This window comes from Papio anubis, chromosome 17, assembly GCF_008728515.1.
Source record: "Papio anubis isolate 15944 chromosome 17, Panubis1.0, whole genome shotgun sequence".
In the NCBI taxonomy this organism is placed as follows: Eukaryota; Metazoa; Chordata; class Mammalia; order Primates; family Cercopithecidae; genus Papio; species Papio anubis.
This window is the reverse complement of record NC_044992.1, coordinates 32,700,983-32,722,772: the sequence shown is the minus strand read 5'-3', so window position 1 is coordinate 32,722,772 and position 21,790 is coordinate 32,700,983. Positions and strand designations below refer to the sequence as shown.

The 21,790-nt window shown below is 45.4% G+C and overlaps 1 protein-coding gene and 1 non-coding gene across 13 annotated transcripts in view; both read right to left on the bottom strand.

Moving 5' to 3' along the window:
- Positions 1-3,606: 3,606 nt before the first annotated feature.
- Positions 3,607-3,713, bottom strand: LOC116271091. The gene has a single exon (XR_004179537.1). It is a non-coding gene; the product is annotated as a U6 spliceosomal RNA (small nuclear RNA).
- Positions 3,714-15,364: 11,651 nt separating this feature from the next.
- Positions 15,365-21,790, bottom strand: part of TUBD1 (tubulin delta 1) — a 32,013-nt gene continuing 25,587 nt past the window's right edge. For 11 of the 12 annotated variants that reach the window (XM_031657495.1, XM_031657497.1, XM_031657498.1 and 8 more), the window contains 2 exons: positions 20,175-20,358; positions 15,365-16,062 (listed from right to left, as the gene is read on the bottom strand). In XM_031657495.1, coding sequence (XP_031513355.1) covers positions 15,960-16,062; positions 20,175-20,358 — 287 coding nt within the window. In that variant the 3' untranslated portion in view covers positions 15,365-15,959. The remainder of the gene's footprint in view (positions 16,063-20,174; positions 20,359-21,790) is intronic. The other variant, XM_031657500.1, reaches the window with a different exon arrangement.

Here is a 21,790-nt window from a genome sequence, read left to right as displayed (position 1 = left end):
TGCCTCGGCCTCCCAAAGTGCTGGGATTACAGGCGTGAGCCACTACACCCAGCCAGTCATGGCTCTTTACAGCCTTGACCTCCCAGGCTCAATCAATTCTCCCACCTCAGCCTCCCTGGCAAGGACCAGCATGAACCACCATACCTGGCTAATTTTCTAATTTTTAAAGACGGTCTCAATATTTTGCCCAGGCCGGTCTTAAATTCCCGGGCTTGAGCGATCCCGCCTCGGCCTCCCAAAGTGCTGGTATTACGGGCGTGAGCCACCATGCTGGGCATTCCCAAAGACTGAGGCGGGGCACAGCGGCTCATGCCTGTAATCCCAGCCTTTTGGGAGGCCAAGACAGGATCACTTGAGGTCAAGAGTTCAAGACTTGCCTGGCCGGCATGGTGAAACCCTATCTCTACTAAAAATACAAAAATTAGCCAGCTGTGGTGGCGTATGCCTGTAATCTCAGCTACTTGGGAAATAGGAGAGTCACTTGAACCCGGAAGGTGGAGGTTACAGTGAGCCGAGATCGTGCCAGTGCACTCCAGTCTGGTCAACAGAGCAAGACACCATCTCACCAAAAAAAAAAAAAAAAAAAAAGACTGAGCATCTGATATACATGCAAGAATTTGACGACATTGCATTCACTCCTCCAGAAGCAAAGATATATTTTAAAATGCTTTCTTAGCATATGCGCTTTTGTTTTCTAGCAGATACTCCATCAAACTTTTGATAAGTGAAAAATTTACTGAAGAAACCAAAAAAAGTTTTTTAACTTCCCCACCTGAAAATATTGACATTTACTAATTTATTTTCATTATAAAGAATATTGGGCCGGGCGCGGTGGCTCAAGCCTGTAATCCCAGCACTTTGGGAGGCCGAGATGGGCGGATCACGAGGTCAGGAGATCGAGACCATCCTGGCTGACACGGTGAAACCCCGTCTCTACTAAAAAATACAAAAAACTAGCCGGGCGAGGTGGCGGGCGCCTGTAGTCCCAGCTACTCGGGAGGCTGAGGCAGGAGAATGGTGTGAACCTGGGAGGCGGAGCTTGCAGTGAGCTGAGATCCGGCCACTGCACTCCCGCCTGGGCGACAGAGCAAGACTCCGCCTCAAAAAAAAAAAAAAAAAAAGAATATTGGTTATCACGGTTGCTCATGCCTGTAATTCTAGCACTTTGGGAGGCCAGGGCGGGCAAATCACTCCTGAGCCCAGGAGTTCGAGACCAGCCTGGACAATATAATGAGACCTCTCTACAAAATATTTAAAAGTTAGCCAAGTGTGATAGCATGTGCCTATAGTCCCAGGCTGAGATGGGAAGATCGCCTCACTAGTGAGCCGTGATTGTGTCACTACTGCAGCCTGAGTGACACAGACCCTGTCTCAAAAAATATATATATAAATACTAAAGAATCTGGAAGGTAAAGAGGAGAAAAGGGAGTATCGGCTTTTAACACTTGTTACAAGATCAGTCTAGAAAATCCAGTGAGATTTGCTGGGTAAATAGGTTTTAAACCATGAAAAAATTGATGGCATGCAAGATCTTCCTCAGTAGACCTGAGAATCTCATTTCTGTTAAAAAAAATACAAAAAAAAAAAACTGCTTCATTTTATTCATAAATCATTGTTCGAGGTGCTACAAAAAATTAAAACTAAGCAGGAGTTTAAAGTTTTTGAAAGCCAAGTAACATCTCTAACATTTATTGAAGTCTCTCCAGTATTTACACAACATAAAGGAGATACTACACACAAAACCCTCGTATCTGAAGATAAATTCCTTTATTCTCAAAGACAAGAAAAAAAAGCACATCATGTACTTTAAACTTGAGAAGCAATTGAGTCATTTGTGTCTGGTGGACAGGAGCTAGGGATCATGTCCCTTTCCAACAAGGCCAAGAGTTCACCTGAGGTAATGCGTTTGCCTTGGGGGTGAGGCCTTGAATTGCAGCAAATAACCTACATGTATTTGCATATTTAACCAGTACGCTTAAGAAGGGTTATACAAAAACCTGTTCCAGACAGCTGCTTACTCATTGCCTTTAAAATTGCATGGCGCTGGGATTGGCAGGTGCCAACTGTTTGCTCATTCTCTTTGACCCACTAGCCTTGCAGTTTGCTGTGTGGGTGTTGATACTCCTAAATTAAAGCAGGGAAGGGGTGGTTTTAGATGGCTTTTAACACCTGCTCTCCACCCAAGCACCCTGGATTCATTTGATATCTGGATTCTAATTCTGTCGTCAGGAGACTGGCCCAAACCGTGACCCAGAGAGAAGTGAGTCAGTTGCAAGTGGCTGGCTGACTCTATGGGAACAGAAATAAAATGCAGCTTAGAGGGTTTGTCAGCCAAATCCACAAATGTGTGGCTTTTTGAAACATTGGACATCTGTTCCTCTTAATTTAAAATAAACTTCTTTTTTTTTTTTTTTTTTAAAGCACAAAGTTGCTTGGCTCCTTGTTTCTTTGTGTCAGCAGCAGTTGCTGCTCTAATTTAGGAACCCTAGGATCTGATTTAGGACATTTGGAATCTTTAAGGCACATTCGGTCTAGAAAGTGGAACCGAATTGCTTTGGGAAGGCAAGAGGATGATTTTACAGTATAGGGTTTGTGTGGAAATCCCCTTCAGCAGTAATCAACCCAGGTGTCCGACCTGTTTGTTAACCATTTCCAAATGACTCAGAGGACCTAGAGGGAGGGCTTGAACACACTCCAGCACTGTTTCTACAATTTAGCCTTTATTTGCATTGGAAACCACATTCCTGAATTCTTGAGGGGGCAGGCTCTGGCTTATTCTGGGCAACTGACTTCAAGTGGGACCCCTGAGCTACCTATGTAAGCGCACAGTCAGCCATCCCTGGAGAGTTACCAGGGAGGAGGATCTTTCTGTGCCTCTTGCTTTGATGACCTCCATCCAAAGCCCTTTGAGGAACAGTTTTGTTTATTCAAGGAGCCCTTGGCAGGTCACTCCTCCCCTACCACAAATCTAATCCAAATGTGGCATTTTCCTTCGAGGCCATCTATCCCCTTTGGGGGACAAAACACATCAGCTTTTCCCTTCAGACCACTTTTGACTGAAGCAGTAATCAACATTGCTTAATTTTGTTCCTGTCTGTTTCTAGTGGGGAAAAAATGCTGCAGGGGAGTGAGGCAGTTAGGGATTTGAAAACAGGGATGGTGCCGCCTGAAGGTGGGGAATGACTTAGATCACTGTCTTCCTTTGGCTCCTCACCATGTTGTGTGGAGGAAACAAAAAGCAGCTCAAGTTCACTCCTCTTGGCAGTAGTGCAGAAGCTTGGCTCGCCACGGCCCTGGAGAACCATGTTTTTCCCAACTTTTTTTTTTTTCTTTTGAGACGGAGTTTCACTCTTGTTGCCAAAGCTGGAGTGCAGTGGCGCAATCTCGGCTCACTACGGCCTCCACCTCCCGGGTTCAAAGCGATTCTCCTGCCTCAGCCTCTCGAGTAGCTGGTATTACAGGTGCATGCCCCCACACTCAGTTAATTTTTTGTAATTTTTTTCAGTAGAGACGGGGTTTCATCGTGTTGGCCAGGCTGGTCTCAAACTCCTAACCTCAGGTGATCCACCTGCCTCGGCCTCCCAAAGTGCTGGGATTACAAGCATGAAGCACTGCACCCGGAACACAAATTTGAGTGTCATTCTTGTGCAGGGGCCGTGCTAATCTTCTGTATGTTGTTCCAATTTTGGTGTATGTGCTGCCAAAGCGAGCCCCCAGCTTCTTTTCATTAGTTAAAAAGATGAAGGCTGAGACTAAGACAAGGAGGCTTTTCTCTGCCCTTCACTTTTTAGTGCACCTCACAGTCACTTGCACTTGAGTAAGGATTGCTAAACCTCTCTCAGAGCTGCCAGATGTTCCTGCCTAGTGTCATGTTGTTGGTTCTTCAGACACCTCTTCATTCTGCCCATTGCACCAGCCCTCTCCCACCTCCATGTTCCCTCTGTGGTAATTTCTTTGTACACAACAACCACACGGAACACCAGCAATCAAGATTAGCTCCCAGGAACTCTGGCGTGCCCTGTACCAGGAAGCACAGTGGATTACTACAACTTTTGATAATGATTGTTTGCTTTGTACCAGGCATTATTTTCAGGCCTGTTTCACATGTATTGTACTTAACAACGCCATGAGGAAATTAAGGCAGGGTGGTTCAGTAATTTGTCAAGGGAAACAAGGAAGCAGAGCCGGCAGCAGAGGCCTTCTGGCTCTGAACCACTCTGTTCTGTAGAAATCAGTGCAAAAGTCCAAGCTTCAGCATACTTGTTTCATCTTGTGATCACAGGTAGTTGAGGAAGAAAGGAAGATAACAGAAAATCAAGGCCACAACCTGAATTTTTGCTATTTAAATAGATGAGCAGCCTTTACACTTCTCTATATCACAGGGTTGGAAAAAGCCAGCTCCATTCTTAGCCATCCATGTCAGCAGATTCCCAGAGTGGTGTTTACTCTAATTATGATTTAAAAGCAAGGTTTTTTGTTTGTTTGTTTTAAGGAGACAGGGTCTCCCAAGTTGCCCAGGCCAGACTCCAACTCCCGGGCTCAAATCATCCTCCCGCCTCAGTCTCCCGAGTAGCTGGGACTATAGGCACTCACCACCACACTTGGGTAAAAGTAATTTCTATTTCTACAGTCCTTTTTTTTCCTTTTTCAATGAAAAAGAAAAACTAATGTCTTGAGTTTGGGTTTTGTTTTGAGACAGGGTTTCACTCAGTTGCCCAAGATAAAGTACAGTGGTACGATCACAGCCACAGCTGACTGCAACCTCCACCTCCCAGGCTCAAGCAATCCTCCCACCACAGTCGCCCCACTCCCCGCCAGTAGCTGGGACTACAGGACTGTGCCACCGCAGCCAGCTAATTTCTGTATTTTTTTTTTTTTTAGTAGAGACAGGGTTTCACCACATTGGCCACGCTGGTTTTAAACTCATGAGCTCAATCAATCCACCTGCCTTGGCCTCCCAAAGCACTGGAATTACGGGTGTGAGCCACTGCACTTGGCTAGGAAACCCTGTTCTGATCTTTCCTCGTCAGCAATGATCTCGTCACACTTCTTTTCTTATGGCCCTCACCTCACTCTGTGTGATAGTTATCTGTATACAGGCATAAAATCCCTAAGAAGACTGCGGGCTCCTGGAGGGAGATCTGTATCGTCCTTTGTCTCTTCTTCACAGCACCTCACACCAGTGGGGATTTAAAAAGTGAATACAGGGCTGGGCACCATGGCTCATGCCTATAATCCCAGCACTTTAAGAGGATGAGGCGGGAGGATCACCTGTTGCCAGGAGTTCAAGACCAGCCTGGCCCAACATGGCCAAACCCTGTCTCTACTAAAAATACAAGTTAGCTGGGCCTGGTGGTGCATGTCTATAATCCCAGCTACTCGGGAGGCTGAGGCATGAGGATCGTTTGAACCCGGGAGGCAGAGGTTGCAGTGAGCCAAGATTGCACCACTGCACTCCAGCCTGGTTGACCAGGGACATAGTGAGACCCTCCCAAACAAACAAAAAAACAAAAGTTTCCTGAGGGGAGTAGTATTTGAATTGACAAGGTAGGGGTAGTGAAACAAAAGGTATTCTAACCAGAAAAAAACTCAGACACCAGGAAAGAACAAATAGGGGGCTCTGTGTAGGGTGGGGAGAAAGACAGGATCAGGTTTTCCACCCGAGTCCTCTGTAGCTCTGCCTTAGCTCGCTGTTTAGTTTCCTTAAAGTACTGACCTAATTCGCAACTAGTTTGTCTATTTTCTTGCCTTTGGGCTGCTTGCCACACTAGAACATAAGTCCGATAAAAAGAAAATAAATCTTGGGACCCCAAAATCACTAAGCCAAAGAAAAGTCAAGATGGGAACTGCTTAGGGCAAAACTGCCTCCCATTCTATTCCTTAAAAAGACAGCTACTACGATTTTAAAAAAAAACAACTGCATACTGGCCAGGGGTGGTGGCTCATGCCTGTAATCCCAACACTTTGGCAGGCTGAGACAGGCAGATAACCTGAGGTCAGGAGTTCGAGACCAGCCTGCCCAACATGGTGAAACTCCATCTCTACTAAAAATACAAAAATTAGCCGGGGGTAGGGACAGGTGCCTGTAACCCCAGCTACTCAGGAGGCTGAGGCAGGAGAATTGCTTGAACCCAGGAGGCGGAGGTTGTGGTGAGCCAAGATCGCGCTATTGCACCCTAGCCTGGGCAACAAGAGCGAGACTCCATCTCAAAAAAAAAAAAAAAAAAAAATTAGCTGGGCAGGTTGGAACTCTACTGTGGCTCCAGCTACTGGGGGGGTTGAGATGGGAGGATCACTTGAATCCCAGGAGGCAGAGGTTGCAGTGAGCCGAGATTGCGCCACTGTATTCCAGCCTGGGTAACAGAGAGAGACTACATCTGAGAGAAAAAAAAAAAAAAAAAAGGCGAAGAAGGACCCAAAGAGCCCCTGAAAAGACAGCAGTGCCCATCACCATGCCAGGAATATAAAGGAGGCAAGTCTGAGGAAGACAGACTACCCTGTTTTGAACATGTGGAGGGGCGATAATGACCAATAAGGATGGTGGGGCCTGTAATATGTCTGTATCTCAGGTTTCCTAACTCCTAAATTCCTAGTGAATGTGCCGTTCTTGACACCACACCGTAACTTCTGTCAGTGAATAAGCTGGACTTCTTCAGAGAATTCTGCAGGGTAGTATGTCCTTAAGCCTTGTTATGTGGTACTGTTGTTAAAGAGCTAGCACTGTGACTGGACCTTAGGGCCACAGTAAACTTTTGAAATTCCTCTCCCCAGTATCCTGCTGGCTTAACCAATGGCCCCTCCCTTTTAGAACTGAGAGGATGGTAGTTCCTGGAAAGATCATCTGTCTTTATAAGGAGAAAAGTTTGGCAATGTGATTTCCTGTATGTTTCTACCGGAGTCCACGATTCCAGCAGTGCTAGCCTAGACAGCAGTGGCTGCCACCTAGAACCCAGGGGTCAGGAGTGCTCCTAAGTCAGCGTGAGGGCATCTTCCCAACTGCCTTTGCCAAGCCAGAAGGCAGAATCATGACTTTGTTACACCTTCTGGAGCATGTGGTCCAGGCGGCTTTCCATTTGGCTGCTTTGGTGCTGAGGCTGTTTACATGTTTCAGTAAATGAGTTATTGCTTATTGAAGTTGGCTGGCTAGGAGCTCAGAATAAACAACATATGACCACAATGACACCACTCTCCAGGAGCACCAGAGTTCAGAGGGAGAGATCTGCTTGTATGTTCCACTCTCACGTGGGTGCGTCGTTCTCAAAGCCTGGGAGGACTGGGGTGTCACTGTTCCTGGCTTTCTGATGGAATCAGACATAATGAGATGCCTTCCTGGTAGAAAGTGTGTATGAAAGTACTTTGCACAATTTCAGAAGGAAAAGGGGGGGGGCACTGCTTTTAGAAAAATGTAAGAGATCAAAGGAGTTTTCAGATGTTCTGCATTTTCTTTTCAATTATAAAGAATTCATCTGAGCATAAAAGACTCCCTGGTCTCTGTAGGAAGAAGTAAAAACTTCTTTCATACACAAAAGTTTTCCTACTTTATATACTTCTTTTTAGACTACTTCATTTATGTTTTGTGGTATATTTATTAGTCTTCCCTGGAGTAGGCAGTGTTCATTAGAAAATGTTGAGACAGTTGGCCGGGCGCGGTGGCTCAAGCCTGTAATCCCAGCACTTTGGGAGGCCGAGACGGGCGGATCACGAGGTCAGGAGATTGAGACCATCCTGGCTAACACGGTGAAACCCCGTCTCTACTAAAAAACACGAAAAAAAAAAAACTAGCCGGGCGAGGTGGCAGGCGCCTGTAGTCCCAGCTACTGGGGAGGCTGAGGCAGGAGAATGGTGTAAACCCGGGAGGCAGAGCTTGCAGTGAACCGAGATCGCGCTACTGCACTCCAGCCTGGGCGACAGAGCGAGACTCCGTCTCAAAAAAAAAAAAAAAGAAAAAAAAAGAAAATGTTGAGACAGTCAAGACCCCAAAGTTAATCTTTAATTTCTCCCTTCTTCCTGTGCCACCTGGATGAACCTGGATTGTCCAGGAGTTCCTAAACCCCATCTGTGTGACAATTTACAGAATAATTTTTTTTTTTAAAGACAGAGTCTCGGCCGGGCGCGGTGGCTCAAGCCTGTAATCCCAGCACTTTGGGAGGCCGAGACGGGCGGATCACAAGGTCAGGAGATCGAGATCATCCTGGCTAACACGGTGAAACCCCGTCTCTACTAAAAAATACAAAAAACTAGCCGGGCGCAGTGGCGGGCGCCTGTAGTCCCAGCTACTCGGGAGGCTGAGGCAGGAGAATGGCGTGAACCGGGCTGAGGAGCTTGCAGTGAGCTGAGATCGACCACTGCACTCCAGCCTGGGCGGCAGAATCCGTCTCAAAAAAAAAAAAAGACAGGGAATCTCACTCTGTTGTCCAGGCTGGAGTGCACTGGCGATCTTGGCTCACTGCAACCTCCGCCACCCCAGGCTCAAGCAATTCTCATGCCTCCACCTCCAGAGTAGCTGGATTATAGGTGCAAGCCACCACACTTTGCTAAGTTTTGTATTTTGAGTAGAGACATGGTTTCACTATATTGGCCAGGCTGGTCTCGAACTCCCTGACTTCCTCAGAAATCACCTCCCAGCCTCCCAAAGTGCACAGGACTGGTGAAATATACCATGCCAGGCTAATTTTTGTATTTTTAGTAGAGATGGGTTTTACCATGTTGGCCAGGCTGGTTTCAAACTCCTTGCCTCAAGTGATCTGCCTACCTCAACCCCTCAAAGTGCTGGGATTACAGGTGTGAGCCACCGTGACTGGCCCAAAGATGTCTCTTACTACTACTACTTATTACCATCTTCTGATTTACCAGACATTCCTCCACTCTTCAAATTGTCTCATAATGGGGCCTTTAAGGGCTTAATTCACTGTGTGCCTGTAGTGTTGCTGCTTTACATTTCTTCCTCCAGAGTTTTTAGACGTTGATGTTAATCTGTTCAGTAAACATGGAGTCTTTCCCATGAGTCAGGTATATGCTCTGCAGCAAAGAATATGCCAAGTGGTGGCCTCCTAGTGGCCGGAGGCCAGGTCTAACTCATTATTACCCTTCCTAGCACAGTGTCCTTCCTTGCAGGTGTTCAGTGCATGTTTGTTGAATTAAGCTCACATCCTGCCTCTTTCATACTCATCGCAAGAGTCGAGCTTAAGCAAAGGCCTTTTTTCATCAGAAAGGAAACTCCCATCTTTTGCCTTATGTCATGTTTCTTACTATCATGTTCCCATGACCTCTCACCTAGTAAGGACAAATTCTGTTCAACTCCAGTTGCCACAATTCCCAGCAGTTTGCTCCTGAAATGTTTAGAACAGCGTGTCTCATAGAACTACACTGCAACCCATATATCTAATTTTAAAACAATTTACTGCCAGTCTCGGTGGCTCATGCCTATAACCCCAGCGCTTTGGGAGGCCGAGGCGGGTGGATCACCTGAGGTTGGGAGTTTGAGACCAGCCTGACCAACATGGAATAACCCCGTCTCTACTAAAAATACAAAATTAGCTGGGCGTGGTGGCGCATGCCTGTAATCCCAGCTACTTAGGAGGCTGAGGTGGCAAAATCATTTGAGCCCAGGAGGCAGAGGTTGCGGTGAGCCGAGATTGCACCATTGCACTCCAGTCTGGACAACAAGAGCAAAACTGTCTCAAAAACAGTAACAACGAACAATTTACTTGCTATGTTTCAAAAAGCATAAAAAAGGGCTGGACACAGTTGCTCACACCTGTCATCCCAGCACTTTAGGAGGCTGAAGTGGGAAGATCACTTGAGCCCAGGAGTTTGAGACCAGCCTGGACAATATAATGAAACCTCGTCTCTACAAAATATTTAAAAATTAGCCAAGCATGGTGGTGCCTGCTTGTAGTCCCAGCTATTCAGGAGGCTGAGGTGGGAGGATTGCTTGAGCCCAGGAGGTAGAGGTTGCAGTGAGCCAAGATTGTGCCACTGCATTCTAGCCTGGGTGACAGACTGAGACTCTGTCTCAAAAAAAAAAAAAAAAAAAAGGAAAGAAAAAGTGAGGTCAGGTGCGGTGGCTCATGTCTGTAATCCCAGCACTTTGGGAGGCTGAGGCAGGTGGATTGCTTGAGCTCAGGAGTTTGAGACCAGCCTGGTAAAAATGAAGAAAACCCTGTCTGTGCAAAAAATACAAACATTAGCAGGGCGTTGTGGCACACAGCTGTGGTCCCAGCTACTCGGGAGACAGAGGTGGGAGGATGGCTGGAGCCGGAGGAGGTCAAGGCTGCAGTGAGCCATGATTGCACCACTGCACTCCAGCCTGGGCGACAAAGTGAGACTGTCTCAAAAATAATAATAATGAAGGCCAGGCACGGTGGTTCATGGCTATAATCCCAGTACTTTGGGAGGCCTCGTCTCTACTAAACCCCATCTCTACTAAAAAAAAGCTGGGTGTTTTGGCATGGGCCTGTAATCCCAGCTACTCAGGAGGCTGAGGCAGGAGGATCGCTTGAACCTGGGAGGCAGAGGTTGCAGTGACCCGAGATCACACCACTGCACTCCAGCCTGGGTGACAGAGCAAGACTGTCTCAAAAAAAAAATGTTAATGGGCTGAAAGAGTTACATTATTGTGTAAAAACTTTGGAATGTCTGGGTTAAGATAAGGGGTTGTGGAGAGGAAGGTTTTATGCAGATGAAGCCTCCAGGTAGCAGGCTTTGGAAGGAGAGAACAATGAGTGTAAATGTTTGTTACCAGACTTAAGAGTCTGTTCTATCAGGAATTCCAAAAGGGAATTTTGGACCCCACCCCCTTTCCGTCATGGCCTTTCAGGTTAGCTTTGGAATGCCCTTGCCAACATGAGGGATCCATTCAGATGTTCGAAGGCTTAGAATTTTATTTTTGGTTTATATTAGGTAAAGTTTATAATTTAAAACCCATCAAGTTTCTTTTTTAGCGGTTCTTTGAGGGCATCATCAATTCCCCGATCTTTCTTTTCATCTCTTCCTGTTTCACTAGCTCCCTAGAGTCTAAATGGTTAGGACTTTGTATCTTTTCCCCTTTTCCACAGCTGGAACACCATACACTGACCTGACATTATGTTTCCCAGAAACTTGAAATATTTACGTTGTTTATCTTAACTCCTTGTGCAAGCATTCCTGCTTGCGGAAATGGTTTTCCATCTATTAATAAGATTGACATTGCATCATCTGAGACATTTTAGGGTGTAGGAGTAGGAAGTTATTTAGTTAAAAATATAAAGCCGGTTTTTTGCTTTTTTTTTTTTTTTTTTTTTTGAGATGGAGTCTTGCTCTGTCACCCAGGCTGGAATGTAGTGGCACGATCTTAGCTCATTGCAACCTCCGCCTCCCGGGTTCAAGCAATTTTCCTGCCTCAGCCTCCCGAGTAGCTGGAATTACAGATGTGCATCACCACACCCAGCAAATTTTTTGTATTTTTAGTAGAGCTGGGGTTTCACCATGTTGGCCAGGCTGGTCTCGAACTCCCGATCTCAGGTGATCCACCCGCCTCAGCCTCCCAAAGTGCTGGGATTACAGGCATGTGTCACCGTGCCTGGCTAAAGCCAGTTTTCTTTTAGCTCACATTCCTCAAACCCATAGGAAACAGTATGATTGATATAGTTGAGGAAATATCTCTTCACATAAATGACTGTTGGTTGGCCAGGCACGGTGGCTCACACCTGTAATCCCAGGAGGGAGGGCCATTGGGAGGCCAAGGTAGGAGAATTACTTGAGCCTCGAAGTTTGAGACCAGCCTGGGCAACATAGTCAGACCTCGTCTCTACTAAAAATAAAAAATTTAGCCAAGTGTAGTGGTGTATCACTGTAGCCCCAGCTACTCAGGAGGCTGAGGCAGGAGGATCACTTGAGCTTCGGAGGTTGAGGCTGCAGTGAGCCATTATTGCACCACTGCACTCCAGCTTGGGCAAGAGAGTGAGACCCTATCTCAAAAAAAAAAACAAATAAAATAAATAAAATAAAATAAAATAAAAGATTATTGGCCCAAAATGGCAAGCTAGTGGTTAAAGCTATATTTGGTGGGTAGGTGGCAGAACAAGAAAGGGGTATCTGCCAAACTTAGGGCTCAGTAGAGAAGACAGTGGGTTAGGGACATATGCAGTATGTTTTAAAAGAAAATTTTGGACAGGAATTCAAGTGTGATACACATGGTGGTCAGGAGAAGAATCACTGGTATGTACACTGCAAAGCAGAGTTTATAGAGCCTACGGAGCCAGTGAAGAGACATTTCAACACTTAAGTCTAGCCCAGACCAGAGCTCTGAGTTCACTGTTCTTTCTTGGACCACATCCTTTCCTGGAAAAAATGTGAATATGCACACAGGCAAGATAACAAGCAATAATTAGGACGCTAGAATTGTAGCACTAAACATCCCAAGAAGCTTCTTCCTTCAGACAAGGTAGCACTGATCCCTGTATCCCTAACGTCTTCCTCAGTGCCTGGCACTGAATAGATACTGGTTGAATGGATGAATTGACTGATAATAGTGAATTGTTGGCATACTTAGTGAGTTCTAAGTGATGGGTAAAATATAGGAGAAAGATGTTGAAAGATGTTGTAGATGGAATAGTAACGGCCGATGGGGGAGGAGAGTTTTCGGGGACATCCCAGGGCTGGAAGTGGCGAATGCATGGGAAAAAACAGGTTCTACAGCTTAAGCTCTTTTTTGAGACGGAGTCTGGCTCTGTCGCCCGGGCTGGAGTGCAGTGGCCGGATCTCAGCTCACTGCAAGCTCCGCCCCCCGGGTTTACGCCATTCTCCTGCCTCAGCCTCCCGAGTAGCTGGGACTACAGGCGCCCCCCGCCTCGCCCGGCTAGTTTTTTGTATTTTTTAGTAGAGACGGGGTTTCACCGTGTTCGCCAGGATGGTCTCGATCTCCTGACCTCGTGATCCGCCCGTCTCGGCCTCCCAAAGTGCTGGGATTACAGGCTTGAGCCACCGCGCCCGGCCAGCTTAAACTCTTGAGAAAAGCACAGATTGGGGAAGATAAGAGAGAAAGAGTTTGACAATAAGAAAGAGTTTGCATTCACACTGTGCTCATTGTCCATAGGGGTGCATTCTGGCTCTGCAGGATAATGTCTGACAACATAATATGCCAGTTACCTCACAATCTAAGAAATTACACTTTCAAAGTTTTCTGGATCTGTGCGCCCAGGAGCTAAGACAGCCAATGTTGTCCTGGCTGACTGGCCATTATCTCCACACAAATCAAAGTACATTTTCAATGCCACCCCATTTGGAAGCTTTGACATCAGCATCTTGGTGTTAATTTTTAACTTAAAATCACAACTTTAAGAGCAAAAATTTTGTTATTCCAAGTAGACAAGAAAAAATTATTTTCCATGTAAATGTTTTAACCCAAGCTTTAAAATATTTAGGTATTGGCCAGGTATGGTGGCTCATGCCTGTAATCTCGGCACTTTGGGAGGCCGAGGCAGGTGGATGGCCTGAGCCTAGGAGTTTGAAACCAGCCTGGGCAACATGGGGAAACCTCATCTGTACCAAAAATACAAAAATTAGCTGGGCATGGTGGTGCACACCGATAGTCCCAGTTATTAGTGAGGCTAAGGTGGGAGGATTGCTTGAGCTGGGAGGTTGAGGCTGCAGTGAGCTGAGATCATGCTACTGCACTCCAGCCTGGGTGACAGAGCGAGACCCTGTCTCCAAAAAAAAAAAAAAATATATATATATATACACACACACACACACACACACACACACACATATATATATATAATAGGTAACCTTACATATCAAATAATGCAGTTGTGGATCATAAAAAAGGGTCAAATAGCATAAGCAAATGGACCCAGAGCTCTGTCTAGTTGGGATTTGCTTCTAATATTCACCTGCTAATGATTCCATGAGTTGCCAAATTAGAAATATACTTGCCCCTATTGGTACCTCATGAATTTTCTCAAATATCAAATGATTTCAACTTATGACTTTCTTTCAAGTTAACTTCTAGCAAGGTTCCTCAGAATCGCATTGACCCCTGGTGAGACACTCAGTTACAGATCTTCATGAGTGCTGGTTTAGTCTGGGAAATTGTTTCAGTCTGTGGATCTCTTCAATGCTTAAACAATTACTTTAACTTGTTTTGTAAAAATTATGATCTAATTATTTTTCAAGTATACTTGGGTTAACGAAATGCAGCAGTGGGGTGTGCCTTTTAGCAGCAGAACAGACCACTTTTTACATTCCTTAGAAATAAGATATGGTTCAGTATTTTAAATCATAGCAACAGTTGATAAGAAAAACAGCAAAAAGGTAATCATTTCCATATGGAAAGAAAAGGAAGAACCAGTGAAGCTGTGAACTGTCATTTTTCCATATAAAAGTCACTACTGGTAGATTTGGCAGAAAGGGCAAATGTTCCTATTTGTTGCTCATTTTACATTCGTTAATATATTGCATGTGATGTGTTTTATGGAAATACAACATTCCCTTCAAACTCAGTTGTCAATTTCCAAGCATGTTTTGTCTTGGGTGAAACCCGTATCTTGTGTGTCAATTTCATCAAGTAATTATATTTCCTTGGTGATAATTTTCTTAACTTAGTGAAAAATTTAGGTGAAAATTCTTATCCCTTTTACTGAAAAGCATATAACCATCATCCATACCAGCTGAATACCTGTAAGTAATTTCTTTTTTTTTTTTTTTGAGACAGCCTTACTCTGTCACCCCGGCTGGAGTGCAGAGGCACAATATCAGTTCACTGCAGCCTCGACCTCCCAGGGCTCAAGTGATCCTCCCACCCAAACTTCCAGAGTAGCTCAGACCACAAGTGTCTGCCACTACACCCAGCTAATTAAAAATTTTGTTTTGAGGTCAGGAGATCGAGACCATCCTGGCTGACACGGTGAAACCCTGTCTCTACTAAAAAATACAAAAAACTAGCCGGGCGAGGTGGCGGGCGCCTGTAGTCCCAGCTACTCAGGAGGCTGAGGCAGGAGAATGGCGTGAACCCGGGAGGCAGAGCTTGCAGTGAGCCGAGATCTGGCCACTGCACTCCAGCCTGGGCGGCAGAGCGAGACTCCGTCTCAAAAAAAAAAAAAAAAAAAAAAAAAAAATTTTGTTTTGTAGAGATGGGGGTCTTACTGTATTGCTCAGGCTGGTCTCAAACTCTTGGCCTCAAGTGATCCTCCCACCTTGCCCTCCCAAAGTGTTGGGATTACAGATGTGAGCTACCATGCCCAGCCCATTATAAGTAATTTTAAAGCAATAATTGAATAAAATCAATTTCTGCTCTGGCATTCCAGGATCCAAAACAAAATCTGACCCAATTTTCTCATGCCCAAAAAGTTGAAGAAAAGCACATTAAGTACACATTTACCTATTTGCTTTTGTAGTTAGGCATAAGCATTTATTACCAAAATCCTCATATTTATTTTTAAATAGCTGCTTTGAGTGGAAACTCTTACCCTGTTACAGAATATTCAAAATACATGTTCACACTGTAGCATTTGACAACATCTCCCTCCTGTGGTTCAAAGCATTCATTTCAAACATGAATATATTAAGTACAGAATTACAATTCCTTAGCTTGAAATTATGCTGTGAAAGTTTGGTTCATGCTTTGTGAGTTGTTTTTGGAGTAAAGAAGGAAGATTTAGGAACATGTAGAGAATATTCTCTTTTCTTGAGTAGTTCCAGAGTCCCAACATCTCAGCAAATTGTTTCCCCAAAGTTCTTTAGAAAAGCACCATTTTTTTCTTACAAATGAAATACCAAGTGGATGTTTTCATTGAAAAACATGCGATTCTCCATTTAAAAAGTTTTCTTCCTTTTCTGTGGGCATAGTATGCAGAACAGACTCAGCATTCTACGTGGTTACTTTAACAGAATGGAACTTTGAAAACTTTACAGAGAAAATAGTATTGAAAATATTTTAGTCCAAAAATGCCCTAAGGTACTTTTCCCATTGTTCAAGATCAGAGGTTACAGTAACTGGCAACAACCTGCTCTAATGACGTGAAACTGTCTAAAAAGTCCTCCTCTTCAATTCCAAATTTTGTGTACTGATGAATGTAGGCTCTGGTGGAAAAAAACCCAGAAATTACAAAATAAAAAATGTCAGGCAAATGAGTAGCTCTTCAACAATAAACAGACCTTTTCTAGCTCATGAACATTTGAAGATCACATCTTTCAGAAGTCTTACATTTGCTTTGTTTACTCCAAAGATTAGTGAACTTTTTTTTTTCTTTTTTTTTTGAGACAGAATCTTGCACTATTGCCCAGGCTGGAGTACAGTGGACAAATCTCAGTTCACTGCAGGCTCCGCTTCCTGGGTTCACACCATTCTCCTGCCTCAGCCCCCACCAAGTAGCCAGGATTACAGGTGCCTGCCACCACACTGGGCTAATTTTTTGTTTTTAGTAGAGATGGGGTTTCGCCATGTTAGCCAGGAGAGTCTTGAACTCCCGACTCAGCCTCCCAAAGTGCTGGGATTATAGGCGTGAGTCACTGCATCAGGCCCGTTTTTTTTTTTTTTTTTTTTTTTTGAGTCTCGCTCTGTTGCCCAGGCTGGAGTGCAGTGGCGTGATCTCGGCTCACTGCAACCTCCGCCTCCCAGGTTCAAGCGATTCTCTTGCCTCAGCCTCCTGAGTAGTTGGGACTGCAGGCACATGCCATGACGCCCAGCTAATTTTTGTATTTTTAGTAGAGACAGGGTTTCACCATATTGGCCAGGCTGGTCTCGAACTCCTGACTTCGTGATCCACCTGCCTCAGCCTCCCAAAGTGCTGAGATTACAAATGTGAGCCACCGTGCCCAGTCCTCCTTTTTTCTTTTGTGTGTGTGTGTGTGTGTGTGTGTGTGTGTGTGTGAGAGAGAGACAGAGTTTTGCTCTTGTTGCTTAGGCTGGAGTACAATGGCGTGATCTCCACTCACTGCAACCTTCGCCTTCCGGGTTCAAGTGATTCGACTGCCTCAGCCTCCCGAGTAGCTGGGATTACAGGAATGCACCACCACACCCAGCTGCTTTTGTATTTTTAGTAGAGACAGGGTTTCTCCATGTTCTCCATGTTAATTAGGCTGGTCTTGAACTCCTGACCTCAGGTGAACCACCCGCCTTGGCCTCCTAAATTACTGGGATTACAGGTATAAGCCACCGTGCCCGGCCTGAACTTTCAAAATTTATGTCAAGCTCCCTGTTTTTTTAGTGTCCAAAAAATTGGCAAAGAAGAGGCACCCAGGAAAGAGCAGCATGTTCAGATCTGGCTATCTACTCAGTATATACGTAACACCCTATATTCAGTATAAACTCTGAAAAGTACCTGAGAAGTTTCATATAAGGCTTGAAACTAGAGAACACATCAATCCAGTTCTAGGAATGGAGTGAAGCCTCCCAGGTGCTCTCAGGACATTTAATTTGTAGTTATGCCAGGGTGGTCCTCTTAATCCCTCCCACACCACAAATGCTTTCTTTTTTGTTTGTGTGTTTGTTTTTTGAGACAGGGTTTTGCTCTGTCACCCAGGATGGAGTACAGTGGTGTGATCTCGGCTCACCGTAACCTCTGCTTCCTGAGTTGAAGCAATTCTTGTGACTCAGCCTCCCAAGTAGCTGGGATTACAGGTGCGTGCCACCACACCAGGCTAATTTTTGTATTTTTAGTAGAGGTGGGGTTTCACCATGTTGGCCAGGCTGGTCTTGAATTCCTGGCTTCAAGTGATCCACCTGCCTTGGCCTTCCAAAGTGCTGGGATTACAAGCGTGAGCCACCACGCCTGACTGCTCCTTGCAAATGTGCTGAGGCACAAAAATCATGTACAAAAAGAGTATCAAGGGCAGACATGAATTAAATTGACATCATAATGGCTGCTACCATTTAATGAGAGTAGGACAGGAATGACACCAAAAAAGGACGGAGTTCATGGCCCTGTGGAGTGGGTTTTTTTTTTGAGACAGAGTCTCGCACTGTTGCCTGGGCTGGAATGCAGTGGCACAATCTCTGCTCACAACCTCCACCTCCTGGGTTCAAGCCATTCTCCTGCCTCAGCCTCCCCAGTAGCTGGGATTACAGGTGCCTGCCACCATGCCCAACTACTTTTTGTATTTTCAGTAGAGACGGGGTTTCACCATGTTGGCCAGGCTGGTCTCAAACTCCTGATCTTGTGATTCACCAGCCTTGGCCTCCCAAAGTGCTGGGATTACAGGCGTGAGCCACCATGCCCAGCCCGAGTGGGGTTTTATGGACTGGTCACACGCAGGATGGTTGGGCCCTGGGGTATCCGAGCTAATGAAAGTTATAGGTGGCTGGGCACAGTAGCTCATGCTGGTAATCCCAGCACCTTGGGAGGCCAAGGCGGGCAGATCACCTGAGGTCAGGAGTTTGACCAACATGGAGAAACCCTGTCTCTACTAAAAACAAAAAAATTAGCTGAGTGTAGTGGGGCATGCCTGTAATCCCAGCTACTTGGGAGGCTGAGGCAGGAGAATCGCTTGAACCCGGGAGGCAGAGGTCACAGTGAGCCGAGATCACACCACTACACTCCAGCCTGGGCAACAAGAGCGAAACTCCATCTCAAAAAAAAAAAAAAAAGAAAAAGATAGTTAGAAGCCTTGTCCAGTCATTTGAAGAATTCTGCTTTGACTTAAGTAACTGGTAGAGATCAAGAAATCTGCTAAAACATGTTAGTATGAAGTAGACATTTCTTAGTATCAAACTGAGTTGAATTTAATCATATATCTTATTGAGGAACATGAGGATCTTCCAGTCTCCCAAGGATTTATCTATTTATTTATTTTTACTTTTAGACGGAGCCTTGCTTGTCGCCCAGGCTGGAGTGCAGTGGCACAATCTCGGCCCACTGCAAGCTGCACCTCCCGGGTTCACGCCATTCTCCTGCCTCAGCCTCCCGAGTAGCTGAGACTACAGGTGCCCACCACCACACCCAGCTGATTTTTTGTACTTTTAGTAGAGATGGGGTTTCACCATGTTAGCCAGGATGGTCTCGATCTCCAGACCTTGTGATCCGCCCACCTTGGCCTCCCAAAGTGCTGGGATTACAGGCGTGAGCCATCGCACCTGGCCTTTTTTTTTTTTTAATTTCATTTTTTTTTTTTAGATGGAGTCTCACTCTTGTCGCCCAGGCTGGAGTGCAATGGCATAGTTTTGGCTCTCTGCAACCTCTACCTTCTGGATTCAAGCAATTCTCCTGCCTCAGCCTCCCAAGTAGCTGGGATTACAGGCACCCACCACCATGCCAAGCTAATTTTTGTATTTTTAATAGAGATGGGGTTTCACCATGTTGGCCAGGCTTGTCTTGAACTCCTGACCTCAGCTGATCTGCTCACCTCAGCCTCCCAAAGTGCTGGGATTACAGGTGTGAGCCACGGTGCCCAGCCAGATCTTATTTTTGAAAACTATCTTATTATCCCTGCTTTATAATAAAATTCTACTTTAATAACGTCAAACAATTATGAGCATTTACTAGCCCGGCACAGTACTAGCTGTTTTACAAGATTATCTTATCTAATCCTCACCAGAAATTTCCTCAGTTAGGACCCTCTTACACAGATGAGGCAATGAAGCCTGAAGTCACGTGCCCAAGGCTTCACACCTTCACACCTACACAGTGGTAACCATGCTTCCTCAAGATCATACCTCATGCTTTAACGCTACAGTATCTGCTTAAAGATTAGAAAGGCTGCTGTGCGCGGTGGCTCATGCCTGTAATCCCAGCACTTTCGGAGGCCGAGGTAGGCGGATTACGAGGTCAGAAGTTCGAGACAAGGCCGGGCGCGGTGGCTCACGCCTGTAATCCCAGCTCTCAGGGAGGCAGAGGCGGGAGGATAGCTTGAGCCCAGGAGTTCGAGACCTGCCTGGGTAATATAGCGAGACTCCGTTCTCCACAAAAAGGAAAAAAAAAAAAAAGACAAAAAAAAAAGAAGTTCGAGACAAGCCTGAGCAACATGGTGAAACCCTGCCTCTACTAAAAATATAAAAATTAGCTGGGGGTGGTAGTGGGAGCCTGTAATCCCAGCTACTTAGTAGGCTGCAGCAGGAGAATCGCTTAAACCCGGGAGGCGGAGCTTGCAGTGAGCCGAGGTCATACCACTGCACTCCAACCCGGGCAACAGAGTGAGACTCTGTTTCAAAAAAAAAAAAAAAGAAAGAAAAGTTTGTAGACTTATTTTATACTTACTTTGAAGCAAACATATTCCATGCCTTCCCGACAATCATATCAAGTGGTTTTACTAAGAACTGGCTATTGCTGACCAACACTGCAGACTTCTCATACTTGCTAAAGGCCCGCTGGGTTTTCCACACGTTGAAAGCATTAACAGGTTCTAACCAGGAAGTGTAGAGAGCTGGATCTTTAAATCCCTCTAGAGTAAAAACAAGATAAGCCGTCTTTTTATAGCATAAATTAGTAATTGTGAAAACGAATAAACAAACAGATATTTTCTTGTTTACTTCATCAGAGATCTTTTATTTTGCCTTTTAAAACTTGTGTTGGCTGGCGCGGTGACTCCCAGCACTTTGGGAGGCGGAGGAGGGTAGATCGCTTGAGCTCAGGAGTTCGAGACCAGCCTGGGCAACATAGTAAAACCTCGTCTCTACTAAAAACAAAATTAGCTATACATGGTGGTGTGCATTCTTCTTAACACTTTTCTGAAAGGTATGAATTATTACACTTTTTTTTTTTTTTTGAGACAGGGTCTCACTCTGTTGCCCAGGCTGGGGTGCAGTGGCATGATGTTGGCTCACTGCAACCTCTACTTCCTGGGCTCAAGCAATCCTCCCGCCTTAGCCTCCTAAGTAGCTGGGATTACAGGTGCCTGCTACCATGCCCAGCTAATTTTTGTACTTTTTGTAGAGATGGGGTTTCACCATGTTGGCCAGGCTGGTCTCGAACTCCTGGCCTCAAGTGATCCACCTGCCTCAGCCTCTCAAAGTGCTAGGATTATAGGGATGAGCCACTGCACTGGCCCCCTTTTTTTTTCTATACAATGAATATGGACGATTTATCCAAAAGTAATATAATGCTATTTTTTTTTTTTTTTTTTTGAGACAGGATCTTAGTCACCAGGCTGGTGTGCAGAGGCACTATCACAGCTCTCACTGCAGCCTTCACCTCCTGCCCTTAAGTGATCCTCCCACCTCAGCCTCCCAAGTAGCTGGGACTACAGGCCCATGCCACCACACCTAATATTTTTATTTTTTGTAGAGATGGCATTTCACTATGTTGCCCAAGCTGGTGTCAAACTTCTGGGCCCAAGCAATCATCCCACCTCTGCCAAAGTGCTGGGATTACAGGTGAGAGCCACTGTGCCTGGCCCTATTTTATACTATTATTTGTTCTTTCTCTGAGGGACATTACAAGGTCTAGATTGTTCAGTTTTCTTTTTTCTGTTTGATAATGGGTCTCACTCTGTCACCCGGGCTGGAGTGCAGTGGCACCACCGTCATTGGTCACTGCAGCCTCAAACTCCTGGGTTCAAGTGATCCTCCTGCCTCAGTCTCCCTAGTAGTTGGGACTACAGGTGTGCACCACTATACTTGGCTAAAGTTTAAAATTCTTTGTAGAGATGGGGTCTTGCTATGTTGTCCAGGCTGGTTTCGAACTCCTAGCCTCAAGTGAGCCTCCTGACTTAGCCTGCCAAAGTGCTGGGATTACACATACGTGCCACTATGCTAGGCCTTGGTTTTCTTTGTATCACAACAAGAAGTAGCAAACATGATACTTGCTGAAGTCATGATAAAATGAACCCAGAAAATCGCCATAGAAAAACAAGGCTAATAAGAATAACGCCCTTT